This window comes from Leucopleurus acutus (assembly GCF_964270905.1).
Source record: "Leucopleurus acutus genome assembly, chromosome: 9".
Classification (NCBI taxonomy): Eukaryota; Metazoa; Chordata; class Mammalia; order Artiodactyla; family Delphinidae; genus Leucopleurus; species Leucopleurus acutus.
Window position 1 is genome coordinate 83,720,404 of NC_139144.1, and position 16,990 is coordinate 83,737,393.

At 36.9% G+C, this 16,990-nt stretch overlaps 1 protein-coding gene across 4 annotated transcripts in view; it reads right to left on the minus strand.

Moving 5' to 3' along the window:
* GRM8 (glutamate metabotropic receptor 8) overlaps positions 1-16,990 on the minus strand; it is a gene marked incomplete at both ends in the record, with an annotated part of 749,142 nt that overhangs the window by 4,974 nt on the left and 727,178 nt on the right. For 3 of the 4 annotated variants that reach the window (XM_082847030.1, XM_082847031.1, XM_082847029.1), the window contains one exon: positions 1,394-1,640. In XM_082847030.1, coding sequence (XP_082703156.1) covers positions 1,394-1,640 — 247 coding nt within the window. Of the gene's footprint in view, positions 1-1,360; positions 1,641-16,990 lie in introns of all 4 variants that reach the window. The other variant, XM_082847028.1, reaches the window with a different exon arrangement.

Sequence of the window (16,990 nt, forward strand, 5' to 3'; positions counted from 1 at the left end):
CATCCTTATTGTGCCTCCTCTTGCACTTCCTCAAGATTTCATGTTTGCAGAAGAGTGAATATGTGGGGAATGTCTGTGAAATTCTTAAAAGGCTTCTTTCTCTACAAGTAACTAAATTTGATATTTACGAGCTGAAGGTCATCTTCCTAGAGGACCTGGCCAGTCATTCCAAGAAGTCTGATAGTAATTGAAGCCAATAGGTTTAATTAATCAATACTTATCTTCTAAGGATAGTTCTGCATGTGGGGCATTAGAGTAGACAGTGTTCATCTGGAACTCTTGATGCAAGGGAAGGTTTGTGAATCTAGTGAAGACTATAAGTTGTTATAATAATTAAATCAGATAAAGTCATCTCAATCTTTTCTGTATTTCATGTCAAAAGTACAGAGAAAAGGAGATACAGCCTCCTGGCAGAATCCGAGAGGAAGAGGGCATTTTTGCGTAGGGTTTTATCCTTAATGCCTGTGTTATATTGAACCATATACAGAATCTCATAATGTATAGGTTATACACACACACACACACACACACACACACACACATATATATATATATATATATAATTTTTTTTCACTGCATTCAGCTTTCTGGCATTTTGCAATACATAACTTCAATCTATTTGCTACTCTTCCATAGAGTCCAAGATGGACTTGAACAGCTCAGTTAAACTCTACTGGCTTAGTTTGGTACCAGTATGTTGTTATGTGCTTCTTCAGGGATGAGTCTAGAGAAGATCATAGGTGAGGAAAGGAAAAGTGGAGTGGTGGCTGTAGAAGGGGTCCTGTTTTCAGGGTCATGAGGCTTTCAGAGAAGAGCTCTAATTATCTTAATATATCCAAGAAGGGAAATCAAGGGAAACCAAAGAAGGGGACCACGTTGGGGAAACAAATATAGACTATGACTTAACCTAACATGTTACCTAACTAGTTTTCTCATTTCCCTAAATATCTGAATAACGTATCATTTATTTGTGTAAGATCTTTGGTAGCATGCTTTATAAATACTAGTTAACTATTAATTCTGTAAAGAGCGACCAGTATTGAACTGAAAAAGATTGGAGAGGAGTTCCTAAGAGCTAAAGGATAATTTTATAAATGGAGCACAGTTCCAAGCTTCAAGCTCTGTAATGCCTCGAAAGAGAGACTCGAGCGTCACACTTTGTAAAAGAGATTTCGTGTTTATGTTCATGCTCTGGAGAGGAGCCACTTGCCTTGAAATCGTTTGGTTCTAACCAAATGGTTCTAACTGCTGTGATGGTCTCATGGTGTGCGAGTACCACCAGGCCCCTGGAACCACGTAGCACAGTCCCCAAGACCAGTAGAAGAATGTTCAACGTACATCTATCAGGAAGTGTTCCCACTCTTGACCATCGGAAAGTCTACGGATGACTTACTGTTGGTTTCAAGACTCTCACAGAGTTCGCTTTTCACCTCGCCATTTGGTCTGTCATTTCCTTTTTGGATCAGTTTGCTTTGCATGGTGGCAGCTGTCACCACAGCTTTGAAGCTCCTCTTGCGTTTTTGAACATTCTGCTCTGGATGAAAAATTATAATATAAACCTTGGGCATGTAGAGCATGCCCAGAGACACCGAAGCACTTAAACTCATGGAGACAGTAAGTGTTGTAGTCTGGATGTACATCTGAAGAAGGAAAAAAAACATAGAATCAATGTTGGTAAGCCTGACCTAAGATAAAGCAAATAATATAACCGTTTTCTGAGATTATTCCAGCTTCTCTGCTAACAGTGCATTAGAAGGCACTTATTAAAACTGCCCTTAATTATAGTGAAACGTTCCTTTATCCCCACCTGCGAATGTGGGTAAAGTTGTATTGTTTATGAAGCCCAATTTTTTAAAACAAACAAAAACAAACAAGTAAGCTGATGGAGCTTAGTTTCCTCTTTAGATTATAATTAAGCATATATAAGGAAGGGAGCAAAATCAATCTAGCAAAAGACTAAGATTTTATGTCACACAAACCTTATTCAGGGAGGTATCACAAGGTCAAATGTTATTCTTTCAACAGTAAACCTAACCTAGAAGGTAAATTATATATAGTGGAAATAGAGTGGGAGTGAAATAGTCCAGATCATCACTATTGCACACCATTGCTTGGATAATGCGAGTGTTTGCATCTTCACATAATTACTTAATTCCAGCTTCCAAATTGGATACATCACAAGCATGCCATAAGGGCTTGATATTTTTTAATAGCCCTCCTAAAGGATAATTCCAGAGGGTTTCTAGATGATTGCATCAGATCAAAATAAATGTGGGTGCTTTTAGAAAATACATATAAGACTTCCTCCTTCCAAGACTGAAATATGCCCTTTGGGGATGGGTCCTGACATCTGCATTTTGAAAAATTCTCCCCCTGTGCTCATTCCTTATCCTTATTTCACTGAAATTGACTGCTCTGGTACTTACAAAGAGAAGTCCCACTGGAAGATTTTTCTTCCTGCAATCTAGAGGTTAATGAACTGAAAAAGTCAAACCTAAAATCACTGCTTTAGCTCTTTTCATTATGTTATGAAAACAAACATGACAGTATTTTAATCTTTTTTCTTCCCCAATGTTATTGAGGTATAATCAAAGAATAGAAATTGTATATATTTAAGGTTTTATCAAAACTTGATGTTTTGATAAACATATATTATGAAATGATCATCTCAATCAAGTTAATTAACATATCCATCACATAGTAACCATTTTATTTCTTTCATTCTTTTATTTTATTTTATTTTATTCTTTTGTGGTGAGAATGCTTAAGATCTCTCTTCACAAATTTCAAGTAAACAATACATTATTGTTAACTGTAGTCACATATTCATCTTGCATAACTGGAAGTTTGTACCTTTTGACCAATATCTCCCCAGTTCCCCTTTCCCCTGCCCCTGGTAACCACTGTTCTGCTCTCTGCTTCTATGAGTCTGACTATTTTAGATTCCACACATAAGTAAGATCATGCAGTATTTGTCTTTCTGTATCTGACTAATTTCACTTAGTATAATGTCCTCCAGGTTCATCCATGTTGGCACAAATGGCAGGATTTCCTTCTTTTCTTTTAAAGAGTCAGTAATATTCCATTGTATGAATATTTCACCTCTTTAAAAATAAAACCTTTGATCTGTTTACATTTTTCATGTCCTGAGCTGAAAATATAATTTCTCCCAAATAACTTGGAATACTGAGGTTACAAGGTAGCCATGTTTTAAGATGATGAAGAGATCCCTTTATCATCTCCATGATTTTTTTTTTCAGGCTTCTTTTGCTCAGCATAGTGGGTTTTTTTTTGTTTTTTTTAAACATCTTTATTGGAGTATAATTGCTTTACAATGGTGTGTTAGTTTCTGCTTTACAACAAAATGAATCAGTTATACATATACATATGTTCCCATATTTCTTCCCTCTTGCGTCTCCCTCCCTCCCACCCTCCCTATCCCACCCCTCTAGGTGGTCACAAAGCACCGAGCTGATCTCCTTGTGCTGTGCGGCTGCTTCCCACTAGCTATCTATTTTACGTTTGGTAGTGTATATATGTCCATGCCACTCTCTCACTTTGTCACAGCTTACCCTTCCCCCTCCCCATATCCTCAAGTCCATTCTCTAGTAGGTCTGTGTCTTTACTCCTGTCTTACCCCTAGGTTCTTCATGACATTTTTTTTTCTTAAATTCCATATATATGTGTTAGCATACGGTATTTGTCTCTCTCTTTCTGACTTACTTCACTCTGTATGACAAACTCTAGGTCTATCCACCTCATTACAAATAGCTGAATTTCGTTTCTTTTTATGGCTGAGTCATATTCCATTGTATATATGTGCCACATCTTCCTTATCCATTCATCCGATGATGGACACTTAGGTTGTTTCCATCTCCAGGCTATTGTGACTAGAGCTGCAATGAACATTTTGGTACAGGACTCTTTTTGAATTATGGTTTTCTCAGGGTATATGCCCAGTAGTGGGATTGCTGGGTCATATGGTAGTTCTATTTGTAGTTTTTTCAGGAAACTCCATACTGTTCTCCACAGTGGCTGTATCAATTTACATTCCCACCAACAGTGCAAGAGGGTTCCCTTTTCTCCACACCCTCTCCAGCATTTATTGTTTCTACATTAATGTCTGTTCATTCTAATGATACCTCTGAAAATGTAAAGTTGTCAGATTGCATCCAGCAATCCCCAAATTAATTGTGTCCTTTTTAATAAAGACTCGAAATATATTTACCTTCAAGAGTAAATATCTGAATCAGCCTTATGGCTTCCTTTTCCTAGGGGAGACTGTTTCTCTTAACAGATGACAAAGCCTTGAGGTGAGAAACTGTCTGAAACATGAAGAGAACTTCAGGCACTAGTAAAAAGACTGTCCTTGTCTGAAAAATCATATCCTGTGGATTACTGAGTTTACTGTTCAATTTATCTACCACTAAGGCTGTCCTTTGCTTAAGACCCTATCGTGAGTATGGGAACACCCTTCAACAAGGTGATATTTAGGATCGATTTGTTTCAAAGTTCACCTCCTCCAGGAAGTCCTCCATGATAAATCCTGATTATAATGTCCTTATTTTACTTATAAGCACTAGTGCATTAAAAAATAAATACAATGGAGCACTTGCTAATGTATAACTATGTGATTATAACAATTTATATGAACTTTGTAATAATTCATAAAAAATGCACAACCAGGGTATAAACTTCCCTAGCGTCTGTAATCTACATTTCTTCTTATATACCTCTAAGAAATCACACAATAATTACTCAGATACCACTCATTATTTTTAAGTATATGAAGATCTTCAAGAAACCCTTAATTTACACAAATCATACAGAATATGCTTTCCATAATTTTCCACTCTGTCAAATGGACATCAGGGTTGATGACATTTTAAGTAAGAAACACAAAAAGATGAGGTATGAATCCAGATTCTAGGTTGGGCTCATGCGTACCATCCTCAGTAGAGACGTGATTCAGATACGTCCCTCAGCAAAGTGATAAATCACTACATGCCATGACCTCTCAGGCTACCTGCCAACGAGTGAAAACTCATGTTAAATTTGAGAGAACTAATCTACTGCAATTAAGAAGGTCCTGATAAAATGTGAATATGTACCTTTAAACCACACGAACCTCCCTAAGCTTTGCCACCTAGTTTTAAGCAACTTATTATTATGAATACTCATAAGCTTCTTATACAATAGTTAATCCTCTTTGAATTCCTACTTATTCTCCAGCTAGCATTGCTGCAGAAAGGCTGTGCAGAAAATGGGCTGCAGAGAAAGGATGTAATGATAAGGAAAGGATAGAGCCAAATGTAAACCACACATAAATATTCCAAAGCCACTCAAATAGGGAGCCATCAGTTTTGTCCCAGTCAGACCCAGCCAAGTCACTTTAACTTAAAAAACAAACAAAAACTAAACAAGGGCTTCCCTGGTGGCGCAGTGGTTGAGAGTCCGCCTGCCGATGCAGAGGACACGGGTTCATGCCCCGGTCCGGGAAGATCCCACATGCCGCGAAGCGGCTGGGCCCGTGAGCCACGGCCGCTGAGCCTGCGCGTCCGGAGCCTGTGCTCCGCAACGGGAGAGGCCACAGCAGTGAGAGGCCCGTGTACTGCAAAAAAAAAAAAAACCCCTCCAGAGGTATAGCCATGAAATGATGGGAACATCCACATTGATTAGCTGGGTTCTTTTTATATGTCTTAACCTGTTGGTCTTGCTAAAACATATAATACTAGTCCAAATAATTCATAAATACCTTTCTAGTTTGAAAATCTTATAAATTTTATCCACTACCATAAATGTAAGTGATAATTTTCTCCCCTTATTCAGAATAATTTCTGTAATATATAGTAAACTTGATTTTGTTAAATGTTAAGCATGAAGAAGATTCTGGAATGCTAGTTTCCACGTTAAATATATTACTGTAGTCTATCCTCTTAGCAAGCCAACTCAAAAGAAGATGTAATAAACATAGACATTAGGATTAAACAGTACTATGCTTAGTGTTCCAAGCCCTCCATTAGACACTGTGATTGCAAATTACAGATCTTATGTGCTCTCTTACAACAGCTTCTGAAAAATTTTAATGTGGGTTTAATATATAAAAAGCATCTATACAAAAATCATACCCTAAAATCTAAAACCTTACAGTGGCCAAGGCTTTGTTACAGGACTTCAGACTGTGAGTAGACTGAGTTTTTGAACTTCCTCTTTGAATATTTAATGAAATAAAAATTTCGTATATATTATAACCTGAATGAAAGCAGTACGAGCAAAATAAGCAAAGAAATGACATGCCACCTACTGTCCTTCTAGAGAAGTTAATTTCTTAGCATCATGGATTACAGGATTTTCAGTATCTCCCATATTTAAGAAGAAATGGAAAGATTATATTAAAAGATTGAAAATGAGCACTCGTTTCCAAAAAAACTCATGGATTTTTTTATACCTGTTGAATATTCTAATTACTTGAACCATGTAAGGAAGAAACATGTTCAAGCAGACCTGAGCTTGAATTCCAGCACCGCCACTTAAAATTCTTTTTAAAGATAAAGAAGTTTACAGAGAAATTCTGGAGTTGCCTTGTGGATGGTAAAAAGCCCCTAGTCGACCCACCAGGTGACAATCTGAACTCTAATAAAACTTCCCTGGCAATTGAACAGTTGTGAGATCTTATTTTCCTCTCTGACCTTTAATTCATTACCTATGGAATGGGGGAAAATAATACTTTTCTCATAGAAGGGTTATAGGTGGAATGACATAATCTTTAAAAAATGTCTCAAAGGTGCAAAACAGTAGTAGCTCAACAAAGATTATTTTCCCTACAACTTTGAATCTAAAAGGCTGCCAACAAAGCATCCTTCCAGGTATATAGAGTAAGAGAGGAGCCTATGAGCCAGTTATCCAAAGTTGACAGTTTAGTGAAGAGCTGACAGCCCTGCTCTCACTATATGATGTCAAGGAAAATGCTTTTGTAATCTTACTTCAAAGCAGGCAGAATAAGATTTTGCCCAAAAGTCAACTCCTATTTGCTGATAGGGAATAGAATAGTGCACTGGTTCTCTGTATCAAAGTTACAGTTCACCAGAATGCTGTAACTATATTAGGAGGAAACTATATTAACTCCCTGTAACCAACATAAATCCACTGAGAGATGCTGACAGTGGTACTGGATATATTAATGTAGCCTTCTTTTTTCCATCCTTCTTTTATGCCCCACCCTCTGCCCCTTGTCACTCCAAAATATTAGTACCTAGAGGAAGAGGAGCGTCTTTTCTATTACGTCCATTGATAGCCTGTCACTTCCTCTGCCTCCACAGCCGCTGGACCTTTCGAGCCTGAAGCAGTCACATGCAGTGAAGCAGACGTAAATGATCTCTGGCTAAGCCAGGGAGGTGATGGCACAATGGAGCATATTAACATGACATCTTTTCTGGGACCTATTACAGCTTCCTCTTCATTCTCTGCAGGAGTCATTTGTGCACATCCAGGGTCTACTGAACGTAGGTCCTGGCCTGGAATCACTAAAGACTCTAGGAAGGGTAAGGAGGGAGGAGTTTATATTACTCCAGGAGAAAGGTCAGTCTTTTACTTTCAACCAGCTGCCTGCACACAGAACTCCACAGATATCCAGGCTGGTGAGTTTTCAACCCCTGTGTAACCAATGTAACCTGTTAAGAAACCTAACACCCCAGACGGATTTGTGCCATGTGATAAGAAACAGATGATTTATTCCTGTCTGCCTTGCCCTGGATGGTTTCATCTCACTTTTTGCTGCAGTCAGCCAGGTCCCGTTTGTCTGCTTCACACAGTCTGACCAGTGAGAAGGCTACGTTTACACTTAAAGCCTGCCTTTGCCTTTCTCTACTTCTGTTATCTATTCCCTCATCTGTGTGTCCGCCAAAGTGTCACCTGCCTCCACAAATGGATCTTCTGCTTTTCAGAAGGGCTTCAGCCAATGGATTTCAAAATCTCACTAATTACTAGAAGTGATTAAAACAATTTTTTTTTTTAAGATGGAGAAGTTTACAAAGAAACTCTGGAGTTGCCCTGGGGGTAGTAAAAGCCTCAAATCAACCTATCATGAAACAATCCAAGCTAATAAAACTCCCCTTGCAATGGGACACCAGAGGCGATAACACACAGCACGCCCACCAGCCCTTTGGATGAGCCTGGATACTAATGAACCATCCCAAGTCCATATCAAACATTTTATTATTGTTTCTGTTTTGTCGAGTTCAAATACCTTGCTGGCTTCTCCTTCTCAGTCAGTTCTGAGGGGTCCTCCTCATTCTCTCTAACATCTTTACCTTGAAGTATCCCAGACCTCAGTCCTTGGATATCTATCTGCCTATCTATCTATCTGTCTATCTGGCCACATTACTCTCTTGATGGTAACATTCAGATTTATGGCCTTAAAGCAGGACCAGCTTTCTGGGCGCACTGCCTGTACACAGGCTCCTTCACTCAGAAAGGCCTCACGCTTGGTTTAATGTTCTTCTGTCAGGGTTTTGAAATTCTCAATAATTTTTGAATAAGGAAGCCTACATTTTCATTTTTCATTGGGCCTCACAAGTTATGTAGGTAGCCCTGCCTTAAAAACTATATGCTGACTAATTCCAGGCCTCCCTCAGGAAACTCAGTTGCCTTCTGGGTAGCTCCCCTTAGATGTCTGACATATACGATCCAAAACTAACAAGCATCTGAATCCCATCTTCATTCCTAAACTTCTTCTTCCAGTGGTCTTCCTTGTCTTCAGTCCATCTTTCCCGTTGTTGGGATGAAAACAAATAGAAATTGTCCTTGACTCTTCTCTTACGCTCTATCTGTGACTGAATCCTGTTGACTCTACTTCCTAAATTTGTTCATATATGTCATTTTCCACTTCTCCCACTGGTACTGCATTGGTCCTAGCCAACATCATCTCTTATTTGTATTTTCACTATAGATGTCCTGTTGACATCTGTACGTTTCTCCTCTTCCGCTCTTATTCTCTTCTCTCTGATCATCTGATTGATTTTTAACACAGGTAGCTAGAATTTAATCCCATTATTCATAAATTGGGTTCGGTCACCCCTACCCTCAAAACTCTACAGTGACTTCACATTGATGGTGTCCCTATAATGGCCTACAAGGTCCTCTGAACTGATCTGGCTTTACTCTTTCCCTCATTCATTCTCTTCTCATCACACTGGCCTCCTGGCTAATCTTAGAAGATACCAAGCATGCTTCTGCTTTGGGGCTTTTATATTTGATGAACTGACCCTTCACTTCGTTCAGGAAGTGTTCCTTTCTGAATGGTTCTTTCTCAATGAGACCCTTTCCTAAACATGAAATTAAACATTGTACCCCCCATCCCTCCACCTGCATTTATTTCCCCAGCTTTATTTCACTCCTCAGCATCTATTTTCTAGCATAAAAGTCTATATATTTTACTAATTTATATATTGTCTCTTTCCCTTAACTAGAATAAAAATTCCATGAGTCCAGGGATTTTTACCTGTTTTGTTCACTGCTATAAACTCAACACCTAGAACATTGCCTGAATATGTGAATTTTCTGGTCTTTGAGGCAGTGTGGATCCTTACTCTTGAATTTGACATTTAAAGGAAATAACCCATGTAGTTTCAAGAGGAAAACAATAAATCAGGTTCTAAAGCTAGACAGTCTATGAAAATTTGAGGGCCCCATACCCCTTCAAATCAATACCCAGGCTGGGACAGAAACTCCTGGATAGATAAACATGATGATCATTTTCTCTGGCCTTGCTGCACGGCATGTGGGATCTTGGTTCCCGGACCAGGGATCAAACCCACGCCCCCTGCAGTGGAAGCGAGGAGTCTTGACCACTGGACCAACAGGGAGTTCCCAACCTTTTAAACTATAAATATGACAATTAAAAGTCAGTGGCCTCCACTTGGGAACGTGAGAGCTCTGGGCTCTGCCCTGCATCCCTCCCCCACTTAAGAAATGTACAGCTGAGGATAAGGCACTCACACTATTTATAAACGTCCACAGACTTAACGAAATGAATTTAAGGAGGCAGTGTATGTCAAATATTGGCACAGCACCTGGCATACAGTAATCATCAACAGCAGCTATTGCTGTTATTAATCAGCCTCGAGTTTACTCTCTCTGAATCCTCCTCCATTCCTCACACAGTAAAGACGCAACGGTACTGCTCTCTCAAAATCAGCCACACCTTTTTTAGCCTTTCTGATAAGGGACATGCACACCTAGAACTATAGGCACAAAATATTTGTTCATAAGGAAATATAGTTTATGCTTGTAGGAAACACATTCACAATGTCATCGTCTAGTATCATTCTGGAAAAAACTCACAATCCTGAGTGTCCCTCCTGTCAGGTAGAAATTGTAGGGTTGCTGACCCGTCAGCAGGTCAGAGACATTACGTTGTGTTTTCATTAGTGGAGATGGAGATGGGCTTGCTCTGATCCATTTGCTGTCTCCCTTTTGGCCCCTTTTAGCCAGGACACATGTTAGCAAAATGAAGAGTCAAACCAAAGGGCGAAGACTATGGATGCAGAACTGGGCTGGTTCACATGTGAGGTCTGAATCCTTAACCTTGGACTTATTGAGAATGGTGGAAACCGGCTTCAGAGAATAATAAAGCATACACCAATAAGTGAACTATCAGCTCTGCTGAGGGTAGGAAAGGACAAGTGTAAGAAAGCTCAAGATCCTCTAAATATGGCAGGACAGGTATTAGATTTATAATGAGTATTTATAATTAAATATACATGATATTTAATATTTGGACCAGTAAATTTTCTGTTAAAGCCCCATAGACATTTCTTAAAGTAGATGTTTCAAAGTAGAGCGTTATTAAATAAAATGTAGTCTTTAGTTTTCAATTATCCTCCGTAAGTATTATTTATAGAAACATAATAAAAACAGTGTCTCACACAATGGTGCCATGTTTTCGACCGTGACGTATGCAAATGAATATGAAACATCTGCTGTTGACTGCTTATCAGCTCCTCCTTTACGTGTTATTTTTCCTCCATGTTTCCCTCCATGGATTCCTGCTTCCATGCCACCTTTTAGCCCTTTATCATTTTTCAACAGTATGGTCAAAACAAAGAATAAGAATAATGGAGATACCTTTAATTATTATAATTTTAAAAGTATTTATTTGAACAGATACAAAATATAATAAAGAGAATAGTTACATGAAGAGACCAAATAAAAGTTAAAAATTTTTTAGAAATAAAAAAAAGGAGAAGAAACAATTATTACAAGAACAAAATTTATCTAAGAACTGTGTAATTACACACACATACACACAGACGGTCCCCAACTTAGGATGGTTTGTACACACACACACACACACACACACACACACACACACACACACAGACAGTCCCCAACTTAGGATGGTTTGATTTGGAATTTTTTGACTTCGTGATCGTGAAAAAGTGATACTCAATAAGTAGAAGCCATCCTTCAAATTTTGAAATTTGATCTTGCCCAGGGCTAGTGTTACGTGGTATGGACACTCTCTTGTGATGCTGGGCAATGACCTTGCCACAGCTCCGGGTCATCCACGCAATCAGGAAGGTAAACAGCCAATACACTTACAGCCATTCTGTACCCACACAACCATTCTCTGTTTCACTTTCAGTACTGTATTCAATACATTACATAAGATATTTAACCCTTTATTATAAAATAGGCTTTGTGTTAGAAGATTTTGCCCAACTGTGGGCTAATGTAGGTGTTACGATGTTTGGTAGGTTAGGTGTATTAAATGCATTTTGACTTACAATATTTTCAACTTATGATGGGTTTATGGGGCCGTAACCCCATAGTTAGTTGAGGAAGATCTGTATATCTATCTATCTATTTATCTATCTATCATCTATCTATAGTTATCACTGTCTGAAGACAGAAGGTTTGCTGGAATTTAAATTTCAGGAGACAGTTATTATGTACGTTGTATTATTAAAGGAAATTGGTAACATTATGGAAATAGTTTCAACCATAGTTTTCGAAAAGGTACTAAATCATTGTTCAACTGGATACTTCCTATACAACACTTTCTAAAGCCAAAAGAATTAAAGCAGTACCTCAGTGCAGGTACTTTTGTGGAGGCATAAGATGTTGTATAAATACTAATTTTTTCCTGGTGATATTACTTAATGCAGGAAGAACCAAGAGTAATGGTATTATGGGCTGAATTGTGGTCCCTCCCTCCACCCCAATTCACACGTCCAATTTCTAGCCCTTAGTACCTCAGAATGTGACTGTATTTGGACATAGGGTCTTTAAGTAGATAATTAAGTTGAAATGAGGTCTTTAGGGTGGGCTCTAATCCAATCTAACTGTTGTCCTTATAAGAAAACGAGGTTAGGACACACGAAGTCACACCAGAGATGTGTGTACACAAAAAAAGACCCTGTGAGGACCACACAGAGGGAACGTGGACATCTAAAAGCCAATGACAGAGGCCTCAAAAGAAACCAACACTGTCAATACCTTGATCTCAGATTTCTAGTGTCCAGAACTATGAAACACTAGATTTCTGTTATTGAGGATCAGGTATCATCATTACTGCCAAACATTTTATGGACATTAACCCTTCACAGTAATCCTGTAAGTTAGGAATGGGTCCATTCTGGAGAATTTAAACAATATTTTCAGAGTCACACAACTCATGAGGATAATAAAGTGGAGGTTTAAACTGAAGTTTGTCTGACTTAAAAGCTCATATCTTTAGCACACACCATATGGCTCCCATAGATATACAGAGATGTGAAAGAGCAGGGTTAATATGACTTGAATCCTTACCAAGACAGAAAATCATCCTTTTCTAATAGAGTTGGGCCAGATTTCTTAAAAATAACAGAGTCTCAATTAAAACACCTCAATTAATGTTTAATTGAGAACTCAGAGGATTTTTTTAGATTGCTGTTATCCATCAGCTACTTTCCTCATTAAAAAAAAAAAAAAAAAATCCAAAAAAGAAGAAAAGAAATCTCATTGTGGATCCTGGAGAAGCTCTTTCTTAGAACTATATATTGTTGAACTTAACAGAATCATCTAGCTGGAAATACAGACTTAAAGAGATGGATAAGTTCATCTTTTTAAATGAAGATACTTAGCACCAGGTTTGCACTGGCCAGAGGAGAGGAGTACCCAACAGAACCACTGACCACCAGAAGGGACAAGGATTCCCTACATTCAGAAGACAAATTGCTGGAACATTGTTCCTGCATAGGCACTGCTCCATTTCCACAGCCATGAGAGACAGGCTATTGACAACACAGTAGGCAAGCAAACTGGGATTCACAAATACAGATGAAAAGACACCAAGAATTAGCAAATACTCAGAGAAAACTGACACTGTAAAAGAGAAGCATCAAAAAGAAGGATAAAAATCCAAGAAGATAGGTCCACTAGAGTTAGTGGAAGAAGACGTTAGAGATAAAAATAATTATCTTCGCAAACTTTTGAAAGAAAAAGTATGAAATAAATACCATAGAAACAATTTTTTATCATTAAAATTAAAATCTCAATAGATGAAGGATTTCTCATTCTGGCTATGCTGTCATCAAACCAATTCACCCACTGAGAATAGCTATAAAAGAATCATAAATTTAAAAAACGATTGCTTGGAGGCATCAAAGAAAAATCAAAGCAGCCAGGACTCAGGAGGGCCCAGATCTTAGGACACACACACACACACACTCACACACACACACACTCACACACTCACACTCACACGCTGATGTGAGTCAGGCATTTTTCACTGCTTTTATCCATTGGGAGTGTGCTGATTCATTGCATGGGTGTTAGAGGGCAGAAATCTTTAGACATGCTTTTCAGCAGTCTCATGGGGCTGGGAAGACAAAAAATGGAATTCAGGGTTACCAGTGCAGCCAGGACTTGAGGACCCAAGATTCCAGACAAGTGAACCTGAGGTTTACACCAATTTTTTTTTTTTTTCTTTAGACTTTGGTGTACCTTAAGTGGGCGGGAGCAACAGACTAAAAAAACTCAAACATAATCCAGATTCAGAGGCTAAAAAGTTAAGCAGTGTCATTATGCTTGGGAAACAATATTTGGAATTTGTGTCAATTAAGGAGGATGGGTAATTATAAACACCTTGGACTTTTAGCTGATATATCTGAAGGGATAGCCTCCAAGATAAATGAAATATCAAACATGGACAAACCCACAGAAAGCCTAAACCTAGTCTCAAATTATCCCAATCCTGGATTATGTCAAGGTGAAATGCCTCTGCTTTAACTGTAGACAGGTAGAAAACTGCAGCTTCTCTGGAGGAAAATGGCAACATCTATAAATCTACATTTTTAAAATGTACAATGTCAGGTATTCAATAAAAGATTACCAGCTACCAGCAAAACATGGTCCAACATAAGAACAAATTACCAAAACCAAAGGGAAAGGGAAAAAAAAAAAAACCCAGTATATAAGATTGTGCCACAAATGATCAAGATACTGTACTTCTCAGACAGAAGTTTACAAAAGCTTGAAGATAAATGTATTGAAGAAAATACATAATAAGATAATGAATTTAACTGAGGAACTGGAATACACACACACACACACACACACATACATATATATATTTAAAAATTAAAACAAATTATAGGGCAGAAAAATATAATAATTGAATTCAATAGATGAGTTTAACAGATTAGATGTTCAGGACATGACTAACAAATTGAAAGATAGATCTGTAGAAAATATCCATATTGAAGCCTGGAGATAATAAAGAATTTAAAAATACAGAACAAAATTATTAGAAATATATAAAACATAATAATTTTGAATATGTATGAATTTGGAGTTTCAGAAACAGAAGCAATATATAGTAGACAAAAAGAAAAAACTTAAAGAGATACTGGCCAAGAATTTTCAAAAACTGAATGAGCATCTATAAAATTGCACAGAGAAAAGGTATCAGATGACCATATTCTGTGTAGTCTTAACAAATTTCAAAGGATTGAAATAACAGAGTATGTAATCTGACTAATGTGGAAGAAGGGTAGAAAGTAGAGTTAGGATAGAAATAACAAAAGTAACACGAAAAGTATCAAAGATTTGAAAATTAAACAACACAGTCCAAAATCACTTAAAAGTCAAGAAGAATTGACAGTGAAAATCAGAAATTATTTTGAACTGAATAAAATGAAGTGGCAACATATTAAAAGTCATGGGGTGCAGCTACAACAGGCTTCATCTATATTAGAAAAGAAGAAATTGTGTTATAATTATCCATCTCACAAACTAAAGAGAGAGAGAGAGATTAAACCCAAAGAATATAGAAGGAAGGAAATAATAAGGATGAAAGATAAAAGTCAATAAAATAGAAAACAAATGCAAAATAGGGAAAAATCAACAAAGCCAAAAATTCCTTGAAAAGACTGTAAAATTAACAAACTGTTCACAAGGCTGACCAAAAATAAAAGGACAAGACATGGTATAAAGTCAACAAAATATACCAGTAAACTAGTTCTGGATGTCCTTAGCAAAAAAAAAAAAAAAAAAAAAAAAAAAAAAAAAAATTAAAGTATATGCTTAAAATTTAAGGGCAACCTAAAAAAATTAAAATAAGACCTAAAATTTCTGAACTATCAAAATGGAAACAAAATGAAAATTTGATCAGTTAAAAAAATGGAAAGGAAAAGAACAGAAACACAAGAGTATAGTAAATAGAAAATAAACTGGCAAATACAAACCAGTGATTTTCATGATATAAATTAAATTCCCCATTTAAAAAATACACAGGTTATCAGATAGGATTTTAAATGTGATTCTAATAAGGAGAAAGTTATATGTAAAGGCTGAAAATAAAGTAACTGGAAAAGATGTACCAGAAAAATGTAAACACAAAGAAAGATGGAATAGTAATATTATTATGGGACAAAATAGAATTTAAGATAAAATCTTAAGTTATACAAAGAACACATCTATCTATGTAGATACATCACTAACAATACATTATCACAATGTGTGATGCAACAAATCATAAAAATACAAGAAGAAATGGACAAATTCATAATCATTATGAGGGATTTTAATTCATCTTTTCAGGTTTAAATTTAAACATACAATATAAAATTAAGGTTAAAAATAGTTTAACTCAAATAACAAAATTGCCATTTTGATTGCATTATTTTAAGACCTAATGGACTCTTCACAGAAATCGATCATGCATTAGATTACCCAAAAACAAAAATGAAAACAGGGAACTTACAGGCTACATTCTTTCCCCTCAAAAGGCAATCAAATTAGAATCAAAATTAACAAATAAATAAATACTGGTTTTTATTTGGAAACTAGATAGCACCCCTATAAGCAACTTGCATTTAAAAGGAAATGACAAACTATTTAGAAATGAACAATCATGAGAACAATACCTGTGAAAAACGGTGGATGCAACCTAAATGCTTGAAGGAAAATTTAAATCTAAAACGGCAATGTTAGGAAACAGGTAAGTCTCAAAATTAACCATGAAACTACTCAAAGTAAAAAAAATTAAATTCAGTAGATGTAGAAGAAAGGAAATATCTGAGATAAAAGAAGAAATGAATGAGACAGAAAGCTAAAGCCAGCAGATGTAACTAACAAAAGCAAGTCACATTTGGTAATATTTGATTTAGAAAAGGAGATACAACATGACTAATTAACATAGAAAGTATAAAGAGGATATAAATATAGATACAAATTAGATTTTCAAATTATAAGAGCAAATTATGTATAACTTGATGTCACTAAATCTACACATCTAGAAAAAATGCATTATTGCCCTGTAAATAGATATAAGAGGTTAGGAAAAAAAAAAATACTGGATAGACTGAGAACCTTGGGGGAAAAAAATCAGAAAGGTAGTACGTTATTGACAGAAGGATGGTAACCCAGCACTGAGGAAAGAGCCAGTGTTGCTTGCACTACGCCCTTGGGTGAAGTGAGAATAAGGAAAGTGCCCACCCCCGTTCCC